Below are 20,887 nucleotides of genomic sequence, written 5' to 3' on the forward strand. Positions count from 1 at the left end.
AGTACACATGTTTAAGGACGCATGTTTAAGGATGCATGTTTAAGTAAACATGTTTAAGGACGCATGTTTAAGTACACATGTTTAAGTACACATGTTTAAGGACGCATGTTTAAGGATGCATGTTTAAGGAAACATGTTTAAGGACACATGTTTAAGTACACATGTTTAAGGACGCATGTTTAGGTACACATGTTTAAGTACACATGCTTAAGGACACATGTTTAAGGACACATATTTAAGGACACATGTTTAGGTACATAAGTTTAAGGACGCATGTTTAAGAACAAATGTTAAAGGAAGCATGTTTAAGGACACATGTTTAAGGGCGCATGTTTAAGGACACATATTTAAGGACGCATGTTTAAGGACACATCTTTAAGGACACATGTTTAAGTACACATGTTTAAGGACGCATGTTTAAGTACACATGTTTAAGGACACATGTTTAAGGACACATGATTAAGTAAGCATGTTTAAGTACGCATGTTTAAGGACACATGTTTAAGGACGCATGTTTATGGACGCATGTTAAGGACAAATGTTTAAGTACATATGTTTAAGGACACATGTTTAAGGACGCATGTTTAAGGACGCATGTTTAAGGACACATGTTTAAGGACACATGTTTAAGTGCACATGTTTAAGGACACATGTTTAAGGACACATGTTTAAGGACACATGTTTAAGTACGCATGTTTAAGGACACATGTTTAAGGACGCATGTTTAAGGACGCATGTTTAAGGACACATGTTTAAGGACGCATGTTTAAGGACGCATGTTTAAGGACGCATGTTTAAGGACACATGTTTAAGGACGCATGTTTAAGTACACATGTTTAAGTACACATGTTTAAGGACACATGTTTCAGGACACATGTTTGAGTACAAATGTTTAAGGACGCATGTTTAAGGACACATGTTTAAGGACGCATGTTTAAGGACACATGTTTAAGTACACATGTTTAAAGACGCATGTTTAAGGATAAATGTTTAAGGACACATGTTTAAGTACACATGTTTAAGGACGCATGTTTAAGTAAACATGTTTAAGGACACATGTTTAAGTACACATGTTTAAGGATGCATGTTTAAGTACACATGTTTAAGGACACATGTTTAAGTACACATGTTTAAGGACGCATGTTTAAGGACACATGTTTAAGGACGCATGTTTAAGGACAAATGTTTAAGTACACATGTTTAAGGACACATGTTTAAGGACGCATGTTTAAGGACACATGTTTAAGGACGCATGTTTAAGGACACATGTTTAAGGACGCATGTTTAAGTACACATGTTTAAAGACGCATGTTTAAGGATAAATGTTTAAGGACACATGTTTAAGTACACATGTTTAAGTACACATGCTTAAGTACACATGCTTAAGGACACATGTTTAAGGACAAATGTTTAAGTACACATGTTTAAGGACGAATATTTAAGAACACATGTTTAAGGAAGCATGTTCAAGGACACATGTTTAAGGACACATGTTTAAGGAAGCATATTTAAGGACGCATGTTTAAGGACACATCTTTAACAAAGCATGTTTATGTACACATGTTTAAGGACACATGTTTAAGGAACACCTGTTTAAGGACACATGTTTAAGGACACATGTTTAAGGACACATGTTTAAGGACGCATGTTTAAGGAAGAATATTTAAGGACGCATGTTTAAGGACACATCTTTAACGAAGCATGTTTATGTACACATGTTTAAGGACACATGTTTAAGGACGCATGTTTAAGGATGCATGTTTAAGGACACATGTTTAAGGATACATGTTTAAGTACGCATGTTTAAGGTCACATGTTTTAGTACACATGTTTAAGGACGCATGTTTAAGGATGCATGTTTAAGTAAACATGTTTAAGGACGCATGTTTAAGTACACATGTTTAAGTACACATGTTTAAGGACGCATGTTTAAGGATGCATGTTTAAGGAAACATGTTTAAGGACACATGTTTAAGTACACATGTTTAAGGACGCATGTTTAGGTACACATGTTTAAGTACACATGCTTAAGGACACATGTTTAAGGACACATATTTAAGGACACATGTTTAGGTACATAAGTTTAAGGACGCATGTTTAAGAACAAATGTTAAAGGAAGCATGTTTAAGGACACATGTTTAAGGGCGCATGTTTAAGGACACATATTTAAGGACGCATGTTTAAGGACACATCTTTAAGGACACATGTTTAAGTACACATGTTTAAGGACGCATGTTTAAGTAAACATGTTTAAGGACACATGTTTAAGTACACATGCTTAAGGACACATGTTTAAGGACACATGTTTAAGTACACATGTCTAAGGAAGCATATTTAAGGACGCTTGTTTAAGGACACATGTTTAAGTACACATGTTTAAGGACGCATGTTTAAGGAACACATGTTTAAGTACACATGTTTAAGTACACATGTTTAAGGACGCATGTTTATGTACACATGTTTAAGTACACATGTTTAAGGACGCATGTTTAAGGATGCATGTTTAAGGACACATGTTTAAGTACACATGTTTAAGGACGCATGTTTAAGTAAACATGTTTAAGGACACATGTTTAAGTACACATGCTTAAGGACACATGTTTAAGGACACATGTTTAAGTACACATGTCTAAGGAAGCATATTTAAGGACGCGTGTTTAAGGACACATCTTTAACGAAGCATGTTTAAGTACACATGTTTAAGGACACATGTTTAAGGAACACATGTTTAAGGACACATGTTTAAGGACACATGTTTAAGGACACATGTTTAAGGATACATGTTTAAGGACATATGTTTAAGTATACATATTTAAGGACGCATGTTTAAGGATGCATGTTTAAGGACAAGTGTTTAAGGACACATGTTTAAGTACACATGTTTAAGTACACATGTTTAGGGACGCATGTTTATGTACACATGTTTAAGTACACATGTTTAAGGACGCATGTTTAAGGATGCATGTTTAAGGACACATGTTTAAGTACACATGTTTAAGTACACATGTTTAAGGATGCATGTTTAAGTACACATGTTTAAGGACACATTTTTAAGTACACATGCTTAAGGACACATGTTTAAGGACACATATTTAAGGACACATGTTTAAGTACACATGTTTAAGGACGCATGTTTAAGTACTCATGTTTAAGGACACATGTTTAAGGAACACATGTTTAAGGACACATGTTTAAGGACACATGTTTAAGGATGCATGTTTAAGGACACATGTTTAAGTACACATGTTTAAGGACGCATGTTTAAGTAAACATGTTTAAGGACACATGTTTAAGTACACATGCTTAAGGACACATGTTTAAGGACACATGTTTAAGTACACATGTCTAAGGAAGCATATTTAAGGACGCTTGTTTAAGGACACATCTTTAACGAAGCATGTTTAAGTACACATGTTTAAGGACACATGTTTAAGGAACACATGTTTAAGGACACATGTTTAAGTATACATGTTTAAGGACGCATGTTTAAGGACGCATGTTTAAGGACACATGTTTAAGGACAAATGTTTAAGTACACATGTTTAAGTACACATGTTTAGGGACGCATGTTTATGTACACATGTTTAAGTACACATGTTTAAGGACGCATGTTTAAGGACACATGTTTAAGGAACACATGTTTAAGGACACATGTTTAAGGATAAATGTTTAAGTACGCATGTTTAAGGATACATGTTTAAGTACACATGTTTAAGGAAGCATGTTTAAGTACACAGGTTTAAGGAAGCATGTTTAAGAACATATGTTTAAGTACACATGTTTAAGTACACATGTTTAAGGACACACGTTTAAGGACGCATGTTCAAGTACACATGTTTAAGTACACATGTTTAAGTACGCATGTTTAAGGACGCATGTTTAAGGACGCATGTTTAAGGACACATGTTTAAGTACACCTGTTTAAGTACACATGTGTAAGTACACATTTTTAAGGACGCATGTTTAAGGACGCATGTTTAAGGACACATGGTTAAGGACACATGTTTAAGGACACATGTTTAAGTACGCATTTTTAAGTACGCATGTTTAAGTACGCATGTTTAAGGACGCATGTTTAAGGACGCATGTTTAAGGACGCATGTTTAAGGACGCAGGTTTAAGGACAAATGTTTAAGTACACATGTTTAAGGACACATGTTTAAGGACGCATGTTTAAAGACGCATGTTTAAGGACATATGTTTAAGTGCACATGTTTAAGGACACATGCTTAAGTACACATGTTTAAGGACACATGTTTAAGGACGCATGTTTAAGGACGCATGTTTAAGGACACATGTTTAAGGACGCATGTTTAAGGACGCATGTTTAAGGACGCATGTTTAAGGACGCATGTTTAAGGATGCATGTTTAAGTACACATGTTTAAGTACACATGTTTAAGGACACATGTTTAAGGACACATGTTTAAGTATGCATGTTTAAGTACGCATGTTTAAGGACACATGTTTAAGGACGCATGTTTAAGGACGCATGTTTAAGGACAAATGTTTAAGTACACATGTTTAAGGACGCATATTTAAGGACGCATATTTAAGGACGCATGTTTAAGGACGCATGTTTAAGGACGCATGTTTAAGGACACATGTTTAAGTGCACATGTTTAAGGACACATGTTTAAGGACACATGTTTAAGGACACATGTTTAAGGACGCATGTTTAAGGACACATGTTTAAGGACACATGTTTAAGGACACATGTTTAAGGACGCATGTTTAAGGACACATGTTTAAGGACACATGTTTAAGTACAGATGTTTAAGGACGCATGTTCAAGGACACATGTTTAAGGATGCATGTTTAAGGAAGCATATTTAAGGACGCACGTTTAAGGACACATCTTTAACGAAGAATGTTTATGTACACATGTTTAAGGACACATGTTTAAGGATACATGTTTAAGTATGCATGTTTAAGGTCACATGTTTAAGTACACATGTTTAAGTACACATGCTTAAGGACACATGTTTAAGGACACATGTTTAAGTACACATGTTTAAGGAAGCATATTTAAGGACGCACGTTTAAGGACACATCTTTAACGAAGAATGTTTATGTACACATGTTTAAGGACACATGTTTAAGGAACACATGTTCAAGGACACATGTTTAAGGACACATGTTTAAGGACGCATGTTTAAGGAAGCATATTTAAGGACGCATGTTTAAGGACACATCTTTAACGAAGCATGTTTATGTACACATGTTTAAGGACACATGTTTAAGTACACATGTTTAAGGACGCATGTTTAAGGATGCATGTTTAAGGACACATGTTTAAGTACACATGTTTAAGGACGCATGTTTAAGGATGCATGTTTAAGTACACATGTTTAAGGACGCATGTTTAAGTACACATGTTTAAGTATACATGTTTAAGGACGCATGTTTAAGGATGCATGTTTAAGGACACATGTTTAAGGACACATGTTTAAGTACACATGTTTAAGGACGCATGTTTAGGTACACAAGTTTAAGGACACATGTTTAAGTACACATGCTTAAGGACACATATTTAAGGACACATGTTTAAGTACATATGTTTAAGGACGCATGTTTAAGAACACATGTTTAAGGAAGCATGTTTAAGGACACATGTTTAAAGCTGAACTTAGTCTGTGACGGTTGAATCGGTGAGTCTCCGCCCCCTGTGTCGCCCCCCTGTGTCGCCCCCCTGTGTCGCCGCCCTGTGTCGCCGCCCTGTGTCGCCCCCCTGTGTCGCCCCCCGTGTCGCCCCCCGTGTCCTTCTCCTCTCTCCCTCCTCCTCTCTCCCTCCTTCTCCTCTCTCTCCCTCCTCCTCCTCTCTCCCTCCTCCTCTCTCCCTCCTTCTCCTCTCTCCCTCCTCCTCCTCTCTCTCCTCCTCTCTCCCTCCTCCTCTCTCCCTCCTCCTCCTCTCTCTCCCTCCTCCTCCTCCTCCTCTCTCCCTCCTCCTCTCTACTCCTCCCTCCTCCTCCTCCTCTCCCTCCTCCTCCTCTTTCCCTCCTCCTCCTCTCTCTCCCTCCTCCTCCTCTCTCTCCCTCCTCCTCCTCCTCCTCTCCTCCTCTCTCCCTCCTTCTCCTCTCTCCCTCCTCCTCCTCTCTCCCTCCTCCTCCTCTCTCTCCCTCCTCCTTCTCCTCTCCTCCTCTCTCCCTCCTCCTCCTCTCTCTCCCTCCTCCTCCTCCTCTCTCCCTCCTCCTCTCCCTCCCTCCTCCTCTCTCCCTCCTCCTCCTCTCTCTCCCTCCTCCTCCTCTCCTCATCTCTCCCTCCTTCTCCTCTCTCCCTCCTCCTCCTCTCTCTCCCTCCTCCTCCTCCTCTCCTCCTCTCTCCCTCCTCCTCCTCTCTCTCCCTCCTCCTCTCTCCCTCCTCCTCTCCCTCCCTCCTCCTCTCTCCCTCCTCCTCCTCTCTCTCCCTCCTCCTCTCTCCCTCCTCCTCCTCTCTCCCTCCTCCTCTCTCTCCCTCCTCCTCTCTCCCTCCTCCTCCTCTATCTCCCTCCTCCTTCTCCTCTCCTCCTCTCTCCCTCCTCCTCCTCTCTCCCTCCTCCTCTCGTCTGATCTCATTTCTTCTTCTCTCAAACGGTTGTAAATCTGATTGATCTGATTAAACTCTGGGTCATGTGACTCCGCTGCAGCCTGGACTTCCAGATCGTTTATTTTATTCTATTCTTCTTTTTCTCGTGTGGTTCAGAAGCAGATATTTGTGAAAACATGAGACGTTTTCATCCTCAAACGTCTTCATCGCTCAAGAGCAGATAAAAGTCAGATATTTCTCATCATTTCATAATAAAATCTAGATTATTTCATCATCAGCGAAACACAACATTTGAATCTGTTAAAATAGAGACATTTACACCTGGTTTAGACCTGGTTTAGACCTGGTTTAGACCTGGTTTAGTCCTGGTTTAGACCTGGTTTAGACCTGGTTTAGTCCTGGTTTAGTCCTGGTTTAGACCTGGTTTAGTCCTGGTTTAGACCTGGTTTAGACCTGGTTTAGTCCTGGTTTAGACCTTATTTAGACCTTGTTTAGACCTGGTTTAGTCCTGGTTTAGACCTGGTTTAGTCCTGGTTTAGTCCTGGTTTAGTCCTGGTTTAGTCCTGGTTTGGACCTGGTTTAGTCCTGGTTTAGTCCTGGTTTAGTCCTGGTTTAGTCCTGGTTTAGTCCTGGTTTAGTCCTGGTTCAGTTCAGGTTTAGTCCTGGTTTAGTCCTGGTTTAGTCCTGGTTTAGTCCTGGTTTAGTCCTGGTTTAGTCCTGGTTTAGTCCTGGTTTAGTCCTGGTTCAGTCCAGGTTTAGTCTTGGTTTAGACCTGGTTTAGTCCTGGTTTAGTCCTGCTTTAGTCCTGCTTTAGTCCTGCTTTAGTCCTGGTTTAGTCCTGGTTCAGTCTAGGTTTAGTCCTGGTTTAGTCCTGGTTTAGTCCTGGTTTAGTCCTGCTTTATTTCGCTTTAGTCCTGGTTTAGTCCTGCTTTAGTCCTGCTTTAGTCCTGGTTTAGTCCTGGTTTAGTCCTGGTTCAGTCTAGGTTTAGTCTAGGTTTAGTCCTGGTTTAGTCCTGCTTTAGTCCTGCTTTAGTCCTGGTTTAGTCCTGGTTTAGTCCTGGTTCAGTCTAGGTTTAGTCCTGGTTTAGTCCTGCTTTAGTCCTGGTTTAGTCCTGCTTTAGTCCTGGTTTAGTCCTGCTTTAGTCCTGGTTTAGTCCTGCTTTAGTCCTGCTTTAGTCCTGGTTTAGTCCTGCTTTAGTCCTGCTTTAGTCCTGCTTTAGTCCCGCTTTAGTTCTTACCGTCGTCTCCAGATCCAGATCCTGCATCTGAAAAGAAAAGACAAATGTTACGTCTGAAAAACAGTTTCATTCAGACTTTTGAGTTAAACTCTCTCTTTGCTCTTAGATTATCACATCATTAATATTATTATTATTATTATTAACATTAATATTGTTATTAATATTATTAGGCCTGAGCCAAGGGACGAGAGTCGTCCCGGTGAGGGACGAGGGGAGGGACGAGAGTCGTCCCGGTGGGACTTGTGTCCAGAGCCTGAAACATGTTTGAGTGAAACATCTGCAGCTCAAACACGACGAGGCCAAAGCACCAAACAACAAAGAGTTCATGTGAAGACCAGTGATATAAGATGAGATGAGATCAGCCTTTATTTGTCCCACAAGGGGGCATTCCAGTGTTGCAACACAAAGTACAGAAGTAAACAACAGATAACTTAATAAAAACTGTAAAAGAAACGCTCATAATAGAAAAGCTCGTATAAAAAGGGCCCGAACAGGAGCTGATGCCACCACAAAGTCAGAGAAGGTCTTGTGACAGGAGCGGCCCTGTCAGGAGCGGCCCTGTCAGGAGCGGCCCTGTCAGGAGCGGCCCTGTCAGGAGTGTCATGGAATGAGACATACACCAATGCTATTCCTTAACACACAGAGAACACAATTCAACTTAGAATATGAAACGACACAGAAATATCAGACGTTTGTGTGGCAAGCTTGGGAGAAACCGCCGGGCCGGGTCACGCAGGCTGTTGTAAGCAGCCTGAGTGACCCTCCTGTGTCTCACGACGTTTTTCTCATGCAGGTTGGTTTTATTAGATATTCTGGAATAGGCGGGTCACATTTCTCATTGGTCAGCTTCACATCAAGGCACTTGTCTTTTACGACAGTTGGTAGTTTTCCTTAGCGATAAAGCCTGCAAGGGGGGTGCAACTCCCCCCGGGGTGTTATATCCCTCCCTAGAGTAAACATTCCGTTGCTCCATCTTTACGGCACCTTCAAAAACAAAGTGTCACATGCTGTTTTTCTCTTCGACTAATGATGCAGATAAAATACATCACAGAAATATAATCATATATTTACATTTTATCACAAGGAGTGGCCCTGTCACTCCAAAAGACCTGAGTCTCCTCAGGAGGAAGAGCCCACTCTGGCTCTTCCTGTTCAGTCTGTGTTATGAGTCCAGTTTGTGGTTCAGATGAACATCAGGTCCTTGTATGAGTCACTCTCTCAATGTCCCGTCCCTGGATGTTCACTGGTGAGGGGGGCGTGGCCTGTCCCGTCCCTGGATGTTCACTGGTGAGGGGGGCGTGGCCTGTCCCGTCCCTGGATGTTCACTGGTGAGGGGGGCGTGGCCTCTGTGGAAGTCCACCACCATCTCCTTGGTCTTCCCCGCGTTGATGAGGAGGTGGTTCCACAAAGTCCTACTCCAGTCCTCTGTCCTCCGCATCATCTCTGTCTGTGTTGAGTCTGATGATGGCAGAGTCGTCAGAGAACTTCTGCAGGACACAGCTGTTACTCCCTTTGTAATTATAAGATCTAGAGTGTGCCCTCTGCTGTGGGTGGGGCCACTCTGCTGTGGGTGGGGCCACTCTGCTGTGGGTGGGGCCACTCTGCTGTGGGTGGGGCCACTCTGCTGTGGATGGGGCCACTCTGCTGTGGGTGGGGCCACTCTGCTGTGGGTGGGGTCACTCTGCTGTGGGTGGGGCCACTCTGCTGTGGGTGGGGCCACTCTGCTGTGGGTGGGGCCACTCTGCTGTGGGTGGGGCCACTCTGCTGTGGGTGGGGCCACTCTGCTGTGGATGGGGCCACTCTGCTGTGGGTGGGGCCACTCTGCTGTGGGTGGGGTCACTCTGCTGTGGGTGGGGCCACTCTGCTGTGGGTGGGGCCACTCTGCTGTGGGTGGGGCCACTCTGCTGTGGGTGGGGCCACTCTGCTGTGGGTGGGGTCACTCTGCTGTGGGCGGGGCCACTCACGTGCTGAGTTAGACTGAAGGTTTCAACAGCATCAAGCTCTTAAGCGTTTCTGTCACAAATATGATTCCCATGAACATTGAAATCACCTGTAATGACCAAACCATCAGAGTCTGTGCGACTGAAACGTCTCAGGAAAGATTCATGGTCTAGTCCAGCTTTAGTCCTGGTTTAGTCTAGCTTTAGTTCTGGTCTAGTCCAGCTTTAGTCCTGGTTTAGTCCAGCTTTAGTCCTGGTCTAGTCCAGCTTTAGTCCTGGTTTAGTCCAGCTTTAGTCCTGGTCTAGTCCAGCTTTAGTCCTGGTCTAGTCCAGCGTTAGTCCTGGTCTAGTCCAGCTTTAGTCCTGGTCTAGTCCAGCGTTAGTCCTGGTCTAGTCCAGCTTTAGTCCTGGTCTAGTCCAGCTTTAGTCCTGGTTTAGTCCAGCTTTAGTCCTGGTCTAGTCCAGCTTTAGTCCTGGTCTAGTCCAGCTTTAGTCCTGGTCTAGTCCAGCTTTAGTCCTGGTCTAGTCCAGCTTTAGTCCTGGTTTAGTCCAGCTTTAGTCCTGGTCTAGTCCAGCTTTAGTCCTGGTCTAGTCCAGTTTTAGTCCTGGTCTAGTCCAGCTTTAGTCCTGGTTTAGACCTGGTTTAGTCCTGGTCTAGTCCAGCTTTAGTCCTGGTTCAGACCTGGTTTAGTCCTGGTTTAGTCCTGGTTTAGTCCTGGTTCAGGCCTGGTTTAGTCCTGGTTTAGTCCTGGTTTAGACCTGGTTTAGTCCTGGTTTAGACCTGGTTTAGTCCTGGTTTAGACCTGGTTTAGTCCTGGTTTGGACCTGGTTTAATCCTGGTTTAGACCTGGATTAGACCTGGTTTAGTCCTGGTTTAGACCTGGATTAGACCTGGTTTAGTCCTGGTTTAGTCCTGGTTTAGATCTGGTTTAGACCTGGTTTAGACCTGGTTTAGACCTGGTTTAGACCTGGTTTAGACCTGGTTTAGACCTGGTTTAGACCTGGTTTAGTCTGAGCTGGACCTCTTTGTGGTGCAGTTCTTGTGACTTGGACACACACGAGTCATCGAAGATCAACCCAAAAGCTTCACGAGGCTTCACAACCTTTAGAACCTTCTGTGTCAGAGGTCAGAGGTCAGAGGTCAGGTTTATGGCAGAGGTAAAAAAAAACTAGTGACATTTTTATTCAACTCCACTTTGCTCCGCCCCTCCGCAGGACGGGAGGTACCACTTTGCTCCGCCCCCCGCAGGACGGGAGGTACCACTTTGCTCCGCCCCTCCGCAGGACGGGAGGTACCACTTTGCTCCGCCCCCCGCAGGACGGGAGGTACCACTTTGCTCCGCCCCCCGCAGGACGGGAGGTACCACTTTGCTCCGCCCCCCGCAGGACGGGAGGTACCACTTTGCTCCGCCCCCCGCAGGACGGGAGCTACCACTTTGCTCCGCCCCCCCGCAGGACGGGAGGTACCACTTTGCTCCGCCCCCTCTGCAGGACGGGAGGTACCAGGATGGGAGGGGCTCACCTGTAGGACACGCCCCCTCGGACAGTACCAGGACCTCAGATTGCAGCTTACACGCGTCGCGGCGCAGGAAACACTCGTTCTGGTAGTTGTGGTTGTTGGAGCCGCAGACCGGAGAGTAGTCGTTATTGCACTGAGAACGACAGAAGCACAAATGTGTCATTAAAGCACTAAAGCATTCTAAAGCATTAAACAACTAAAGCACAAAACCATTAAACAACTAAAGCACTAAGAACGGAACAAACACAAACACCCCACTGTCCTGTTCAGAAAGAGAGGAAGAGAGAGAGAGAGAGAGAAAGAGGAGGAAGAGGAGGAGGAGGAGGAGAGAGGAGGAGGTTTAGACCTGGTTTAGTCCTGGTTTAGTCCTGGTTTAGTCCTGGTTTAGTCCTGGTTTAGACCTGGTTTAGTCCTGGTTTAGTCCTGGTTTAGTCCTGGTTTAGACCTGGTTTAGTCCTGGTTTAGTCCTGGTTTAGTCCTGGTTTAGACCTGGTTTAGACCTGGTTTAGTCCTGGTTTAGTCCTGGTTTAGATCTGGTTTAGACCTGGTTTAGACCTGGTTGGTTTAGTCCTGGTTTAGTCCTGGTTTAGTCCTGGTTTAGTCCTGGTTTAGACCTGGTTTAGACCTGGTTTAGTCCTGGTTTAGTCCTGGTTTAGACCTGGTTTAGACCTGGTTTAGACCTGGTTTAGACCTGGTTTAGACCTGGTTTAGACCTGGTTTAGACCTGGTTTAGACCTGGTTTAGACCTGGTTTAGTCTGAGCTGGACCTCTTTGTGGTGCAGTTCTTGTGACTTGGACACACACGAGTCATCGAAGATCAACCCAAAAGCTTCACGAGGCTTCACAACCTTTAGAACCTTCTGTGTCAGAGGTCAGAGGTCAGAGGTCAGGTTTATGGCAGAGGTAAAAAAAAACTAGTGACATTTTTATTCAACTCCACTTTGTACCATTTTGCTCCGCCCCCCCCTGCAGGACGGGAGGTACCACTTTGGTACCCCGGCTAAGCTAAGCTACGGGACGGGACAAAGACTTTCCAACAGACACGCCCGCAGAAGCTAACTTTCTCTCCCAGAACTAAGAATTCTGTGCCCGTTTTCAAACGTGATTGATACTACATCGTGCAAACTCAAGCAAAGGACCTTTTTGCAACTTTTCAAGTCCAGGACAGACTTTCCAGACCAGCCACATCTGTGGAGCAGCGCCACGGCCTTTTCCTTTTCTAGCCTGCACGTGGACCACACTGTACCGTCTCCTCAGGATCACAGCTTCTGGTTCTGGTTCCGGTTCTGGTTCCGGTTCCGGTTCTGGTTCTGGTTCTGGTTCTGGTTCTGGTTCTGGTTCTGGTTCTGGTTCTGGTTCTGGTTCCGGTTCTGGTTCTGGTTCTGGTCGTATAATGCACTTCATTCATATTTATCTGTTTCATTATTTGGTCATTAAATCTTCATAAACCACATTTGGTAAAGTGTTCATTCATTTCCAGAAAAGGAAACGGTTACGTTCTCAAACCTTCAGATCAACAAATTAATTTATAATAAATTAATTAATTAAGATATTTGATTATAGAGTTTTCAAATACCTCATATACGGCTGGTGCCCCAAAATACTCTTAAAATATGATAAACACAGCCACATTTATGCAGCGTGTCATGTTTGAACTCTGGAACAATTCTATAAGTGATGTCACCCTGGAATGCCCCGCCCTCTTTCACACAAGAATAATACTGCAGTACTTGTACTAGTAACATGAATAATACTGCAGTACTTGTACTAGTAACATGAATAATACTACCGTACTTGTACTAGTAACATGAATAATACTGCAGTACTTGTACTAGTAACATGAATAATACTGCAGTACTTGTACTAGTAACATGAATGATACTGCAGTACTTGTACTTGTAACATGAATAATACCACAGTACTTGTACTAGTAACATGAATAAATCTGCAGTACTTGTACTAGTAACAAGAATAATACTACAGTATTTGTACTAGTAACATGAAGTAATACTACAGTATTTGTACTAGTAACATGAATAATACTACAGTACTTGTACTAGTGACATGAATAATACTACAGTACTTGTACTAGTAACATGAATAATATTACAGTACTTGTACTAGTGACATGAATAATACTACAGTACTTGTACTAGTAACATGAATAATACTGCAGTACTTGTGCTAGTAACATGAATAATACTTCAGTACTTGTACTAGTGACATGAATAATACTACAGTACTTGTACTAGTGACATGAATAATACTGCAGTACTTGTACTAGTGACATGAATAATACTACAGTATCTGGATTAGTAACATGAATTATACTACAATACTTGTACTACTAACATGAATAATTCTATAGTACTTGTACTAGTAACATGAATAATACTACAGTACTTGTACTAGTAACATGAATAATACTGCAGTACTTGTACTAGTAACATGAATAATACTACAGTACTTATAGTAGTAACATGAATAATACTACAGTACTTGTACTAGTAACATGAATAATACTGCAGTACTTGTACTAGTGACATGAATAATACTACAGTACTTGTATGAGTAACATGAATAATACTACAGTACTTGTACTAGTGACATGAATAATACTACAGTATTTGTACTAGTGACATGAATAATACTACAGTACTTGTACTAGTAATGTGAATAATACTACAGTATTTGTACTAGTAACATGAATAATACTACAGTACTTGTACTAGTAACATGAATAATACTACAGTACTTGTACTAGTAACATGAATAATACTGCAGTACTTGTACTAGTAACATGAATAATACTACAGTACTTGTACTAGTAACATGAATAATACTACAGTACTTGTACTAGTAACATGAATAATACTACAGTACTTATAGTAGTAACATGAATAATACTACAGTACTTGTACTAGTAACATGAATAATACTGCAGTACTTGTACTAGTAACATGAATAATACTACAGTACTTGTACTAGTAACATGAATAATACTACAGTACTTGTACTAGTAACATGAATGATACTGCAGTACTTGTACTAGTAACATGAATAATACTACAGTACTTATAGTAGTAACATGAATAATACTACAGTACTTGTACTAGTAACATGAATAATACTGCAGTACTTGTACTAGTGACATGAATAATACTACAGTACTTGTATGAGTAACATGAATAATACTACAGTACTTGTACTAGTGACATGAATAATACTACAGTATTTGTACTAGTGACATGAATAATACTACAGTACTTGTACTAGTAATGTGAATAATACTACAGTATTTGTACTAATAACATTAATAATACTGCAGTACTTGAGCTAGTAACATGAATAATACTGCAGTACTTGTACTAGTGACATGAATAATACTGCAGTACTTGTGCTAATAACATGAAGAATACTACAGTACTTGTACTATTGACATGAATAATAATACAATACTTGTACAAGTAAAATGAACAGTACTAAAGTACTTGTACTAGTAACATGAATAATACTACAGTACCTGTACAAGTGACATGAATAATACTACATTACTTGTACTAGTAACATGAATAATACTACAGTACTTGTACTAGTGACATGCATAATACTAGAGTACTTGTACTAGTGACATGAATAATACTTTAGTACTTGTACTAGTAACATGAATAATACTACAGTACTTGTACTAGTGACATGAATAATACTACAATACTTGAACAAGTAACATTAACAGTACTAGAGTACTTGTACTAGTAACATGAATAATACTACAGGACCTGTATTAGTAACATGAATAATACTACAATACTTGTACTGTTGACATGAATAATACTACAGTACTTGTACTAGTAATATGAATAATACTACAGTACCTGGATTAGTAACATGAATTATACTACAATACTTGTACTACTAACATGAATAATTCTATAGTACTTGTACTAGTAACATGAATAATACTACAGTATTTGTACTAGTAACATGAATAATACTACAGCACTTGTACTAGTAACATGAATAATACTACAGTACTTGTACTAGTAACATGAATAATACTACAATACTTGTACTAGTAACATGAATAATACTACAGTACTTGTACTAGTAACATGAATAATACTACTACAGTACTTGTACTAGTAACATGAATAATACTACAGTACTTGGACTAGTAACAGGAATAATACTGCAGTACTTGTACTAGTAACATGAATAATACTACAGTACTTGTACTAGTAACATGAATAATACTACAATACTTGTACTAGTAACATGAATAATACTACAGTACTTGTACTAGTAACATGAATAATACTACAGTACTTGTACTAGTAACATGAATAATACTACAGTACTTGTACTAGTAACATGAATAATACTACAATACTTGTACTAGTAACATGAATAATACTACAGTACTTGTACTAGTAACATGAATAATACTACTACAGTACTTGTACTAGTAACATGAATAATACTACAGTACTTGTATTAGTAACATGAATAAAACCACAGTATTTGTACTAGTAACATGAATAATACTGCAGTACTTGTACTAGTAACATGAATAATACTACAGTACTTGTACTAGTAACATGAATAATACTACAGTACTTGTACTAGTAACATGAATAATACTGCAGTACTTGTACTAGTAACATGAATAATACTACAGTACTTATAGTAGTAACATGAATAATACTACAGTACTTGTACTAGTAACATGAATAATACTGCAGTACTTGTACTAGTGACATGAATAATACTACAGTACTTGTATGAGTAACATGAATAATACTACAGTACTTGTACTAGTGACATGAATAATACTACAGTATTTGTACTAGTGACATGAATAATACTACAGTACTTGTACTAGTAATGTGAATAATACTACAGTATTTGTACTAATAACATTAATAATACTGCAGTACTTGAGCTAGTAACATGAATAATACTGCAGTACTTGTACTAGTGACATGAATAATACTGCAGTACTTGTGCTAATAACATGAATAATACTGCAGTACTTGTACTAGTGACATGAATAATACTACATTACTTGTACTAGTAACATGAATAATACTACAGTACTTGTACTATTGACATGAATAATACTACAATACTTGTACAAGTAAAATGAACAGTACCTCAGTACTTGTACTAGTAACATGAATAATACTACAGTACTTGTACTAGTAACATGAATAATACTACAGTACTTGTACTAGTAACATGAATGATGCTGCAGTACTTGTACTAGTGACATGAATAATACTAGAGTACTTGTACTAGTGACATGAATGATGCTGCAGTACTTGTACTAGTAACATGAATGATGCTGCAGTACTTGTACTAGTAACATGAATGATGCTGCAGTACTTGTACTAGTAAGAATACTCTACAGGAGTAAATTCAGAAGAGAACGTTGGTTACGTTTGAGTGACAGCTGCTCTGTGGACTGAAGGTCAAGAGAGCGTTTAGACAAAACTCTAAACATAGAGATAATAAGAGAATCATTTTTTCTATCGCGACATTCACATCTGTGAGAAACTCTTTTGACCTCTGCAGGAGCATGAAGAGGACAAGAGAAAAGAAGAAGCACAAAGAGAGAAGAGGAGTGAGAGAGAGCAGAGAGGAGAGACGAGAGAGCAAAGAGAGAGAAGAGAAGAGGAGAAGAGAGAGAAGAAGAGTAGAGGAGAGAGATAAGAGGAGAAGAGGAGAGAGAGAGAGAGAATAGAGAGGAGAGAAAGAGAGTGGAGGCCGTGATCCTCCAGGAACTAAATAAAAGATGGAGCACTTATATTCAAATCCTCCACAAGGACAAGTCTGCTCAAGAGGAAGAATCAGACACTATCAGGAAGGAAGAGGAAACAAGGAGGAGGAAACCAGGAAGAGGAAACGAGTTAGAGGAAAAGAGGTAGAGGAAACGAGGAAGAGGAAACGAGTTAGAGGAAACGAGGAAGAGGAAACGAGTTAGAGGAAACGAGGAAACATTTAAGAGGAAACGAGTTAGAGGAAACGAGGAAACGTTGAAGAGGAAACGTGGAAGAGGAAACAAGGAAGAGGAAACGAGTTAGAGGAAATGAGGAAGAGGAAATGAGGAAAAGGAAACGAGGAAGAGGAAACGAGGAAACGTTGAAAAAGAAACGTGGAAGAGGAAACGAGGTAGAGGAAACGAGTTAGAGGAAACATGGAAGAGGAAAGGAGGAAACGTGGAAGAGGAAACGAGGAAGAGGAAACAAGTTAGAGGAAACGAGGAAATGTTGAAGAGGAAACGAGGAAGAGGAAACAGCGACAGGTGCGGGCCCCTGACAGCTACAGGTGCGGGCCCCTGACAGCGACAGGTGCGGGGCCCTGACAGCGACAGGTGCGGGCCCCTGACAGCGACAGGTGCGGGCCCCTGGCAGCGACAGGTGCGGGCCCCTGGCAGCGACAGGTGCGGGCCCCTGACAGCGACAGGTGCGGGCCCCTGACAGCGACAGGTGCGGGCCCCTGACAGCGACAGGTGCGGGCCCCTGACTGCACTTCTTTGTGTTGTTTTTCCTCCTGCTGCTGTTTCACTTTCGCCTCGTGTCCATCCTTCATCTCGTCCTCTAATGATTTTCTATCATCTGCACCTGTCACTCTCAGAGGAAGAGGAGGAGGAAGAGGAGGAAGAGGAGGAGGAAGAGGAGGAGGAAACTGTCTCTCTTTCGGCTGCTGCACATTTGTCACCGTCAAAACTAATTCTTTGTTTGATTCTGCCTCAGGGACTCGGTCTGGACTCGGTCTGGACTCGGTCTGGACTCGGTCTGGACTCGGTCTGGACTTGGTCTGGACTCGGTCAGGACTCGGTCTGGACTCGGTCTGGACTCGGTCAGGACTCGGTCAGGACTCGGTCTGGACTCGGTCTGGACTCGGTCAGGACTCGGTCTGGACTCGGTCTGGACTTGGTCCGGGTCAGGACTTCAGGGACTGGACTCATCAGATCGCATTAAACATGACTGGTCTGAACTGGGACCTGCTCCAGAGGGACCAGGACTAAACCAGGACTAAACCAGGACTAAACCAGGACTAAACCAGGACTAAACCAGGTCTAAACCAGGACTAAACCAGGACTAAACCAGGACTAAACCAGGACTAAACAGGTCTAAACCAGGACTAAACCAGGACAAAACCAGGACTAAACCAGGACTAAACCAGGACTAAACCAGGTCTAAACCAGGACTAAACCAGGACTAAACCAGGACTAAACCAGGTCTAAACCAGGACTAAACCAGGACTAAACCAGGACTAAACCAGGTCTAAACCAGGACTAAACCAGGACTAAACCAGGACTAAACCAGGACTAAACCAGGACTAAACCAGGACTAAACCAGGTCTAAACCAGGACTAAACCAGGACTAAACCAGGACTAAACAGGTCTAAACCAGGACTAAACCAGGACAAAACCAGGACTAAACCAGGACTAAACCAGGACTAAACCAGGTCTAAACCAGGACTAAACCAGGACTAAACCAGGACTAAACCAGGTCTAAACCAGGACTAAACCAGGACTAAACCAGGACTAAACAGGTCTAAACCAGGACTAAACCAGGACTAAACCAGGACTAAACCAGGACTAAACAGGTCTAAACCAGGACTAAACCAGGACTAAACCAGGACTAAACCAGGACTAAACCAGGACTAAACAGGTCTAAACCAGGACTAAACCAGGACTAAACCAGGACTAAACAGGTCTAAACCAGGACTAAACCAGGACTAAACCAGGACTAAACCAGGACTAAACCAGGACTAAACAGGTCTAAACCAGGACTAAACAGGTCGAAACCAGGACTAAACCAGGACTAAACAGGTCTAAACCAGGACTAAACCAGGACTAAACAGGTCTAAACCAGGACTAAACCAGGACTAAACCAGGACTAAACCAGGACTAAACAGGTCTAAACCAGGACTAAACCAGGACTAAACCAGGCCTAAACCAGGACTAAACCAGGACTAAACCAGGACTAAACCAGGACTAAACCAGGACTAAACAGGCCTAAACCAGGACTAAACCAGGACTAAACCAGGACTAAACAGGTCTAAACCAGGACTAAACCAGGACTAAACAGGTCTAAACCAGGACTAAACCAGGACTAAACCAGGACTAAACAGGTCTAAACCAGGACTAAACCAGGACTAAACCAGGACTAAACCAGGACTAAACCAGGGCTAAACCAGATCTAAACCAGGTCTAAACCAGGACTAAACCAGGACTAAACAGGCCTAAACCAGGTCTAAATCAGGACTAAACCAGGACTAAACAGGCCTAAACCAGGACTAAAGCAGGACTAAACCAGGACTAAACCAGGACTAAACAGGCCTAAACCAGGACTAAACAGGCCTAAACCAGGTCTAAACCAGGACTAAACCAGGACTAAACAGGCCTAAACCAGGTCTAAACCAGGACTAAACCAGGACTAAACAGGCCTAAACCAGGACTAAACCAGGTCTGAACTGGATCCGTCTTCGGTCCCTCGGCTCATGCACTGATTTATAATGAGACGAAACGAGGTTAAAGCAAAGGAGCGGTGAAAGAGAGGAAAAGAAGAGAAGAAGAGGTGTGTGAGAGAGAGAGAGAGAGAGAGAGAGGGAGGGGGCGGCGACATAAAGAAAGCAGAAGCTTTTCATAAAAATAAAAACAGCTCAATCATCAGAGCATGTGACACAACCAGGGCATCAGGTTTAATCATGGAGCCTGACTTAAATAAACCATTGATAACACATAAAACTAACCTGCATTAGACCTGGTTTAGTCCTGGTTTAGACCTGGTTTAGTCCTGTTTAGTCCTGGTTTAGTCCTGGTTTAGACCTGGTTTAGGCCTGTTTAGTCCTGGTTTAGTCCTGGTTTAGTCCTGGTTTAGTCCTGGTTTAGGCCTGGTTTAGTCCTGGTTTAGACCTGGTTTAGTCCTGGTTTAGACCTGCTTTAGACCTGGTTTGGACCTGCTTTAGACCTGGTTTAGGCCTGGTTTAGTCCTGGTTTGGACCTGGTTTAGTCCTGGTTTGGACCTGGTTTAGTCCTGGTTTAGTCCTGGTTTAGTCCTGCTTTAGACCTGGTTTAGTCCTGGTTTAGACCTGCTTTAGACCTGGTTTGGACCTGCTTTAGACCTGGTTTAGTCCTGGTTTAGTCCTGGTTTGGACCTGGTTTAGTCCTGGTTTGGACCTGGTTTAGTCCTGGTTTAGTCCTGGTTTAGTCCTGCTTTAGACCTGGTTTGGACCTGGTTTAGTCCTGGTTTAGTCCTGGTTTAGTCCTGGTTTAGACCTGCTTTAGACCTGGTTTAGTCCTGGTCTAGTCCTGGTCTAGTCCTGGTTTAGACCTGGTTTAGTCCTGGTTTAGTCCTGGTCTAGTCCTGGTCTAGTCCTGGTTTAGACCTGGTTTAGTCCTGGTTTAGACCTGCTTTAGACCTGGTTTGGACCTGCTTTAGACCTGGTTTAGGCCTGGTTTAGTCCTGGTTTGGACCTGGTTTAGTCCTGGTTTAGTCCTGGTTTAGTCCTGCTTTAGACCTGGTTTAGTCCTGGTTTAGACCTGCTTTAGACCTGGTTTGGACCTGCTTTAGACCTGGTTTAGTCCTGGTTTAGTCCTGGTTTGGACCTGGTTTAGTCCTGGTTTGGACCTGGTTTAGTCCTGGTTTAGTCCT

The 20,887-nt window shown here is 42.0% G+C and overlaps 1 protein-coding gene across 2 annotated transcripts in view; it reads right to left on the reverse strand.

Annotated features, from left to right (window-relative positions):
• LOC140360044 (tomoregulin-2-like) overlaps nt 1–20,887 on the reverse strand; it is a 63,200-nt gene that overhangs the window by 24,100 nt on the left and 18,213 nt on the right. Inside the window, exons 3-4 of one of the 2 annotated variants that reach the window (XM_072445355.1) lie at nt 11,226–11,355; nt 7,764–7,790 (exon numbers count right to left, since the gene is read on the reverse strand). In XM_072445355.1, the coding sequence (XP_072301456.1) occupies nt 7,764–7,790; nt 11,226–11,355 (157 nt within the window). The remainder of the gene's footprint in view (nt 1–7,763; nt 7,791–11,225; nt 11,356–20,887) is intronic. The other variant, XM_072445356.1, reaches the window with a different exon arrangement.

This window comes from Eucyclogobius newberryi, unplaced genomic scaffold (genome assembly GCF_026437365.1).
Source record: "Eucyclogobius newberryi isolate DKJ021-1_F unplaced genomic scaffold, fEucNew1.0.hap1 SCAF_14, whole genome shotgun sequence".
Classification (NCBI taxonomy): Eukaryota; Metazoa; Chordata; class Actinopteri; order Gobiiformes; family Gobiidae; genus Eucyclogobius; species Eucyclogobius newberryi.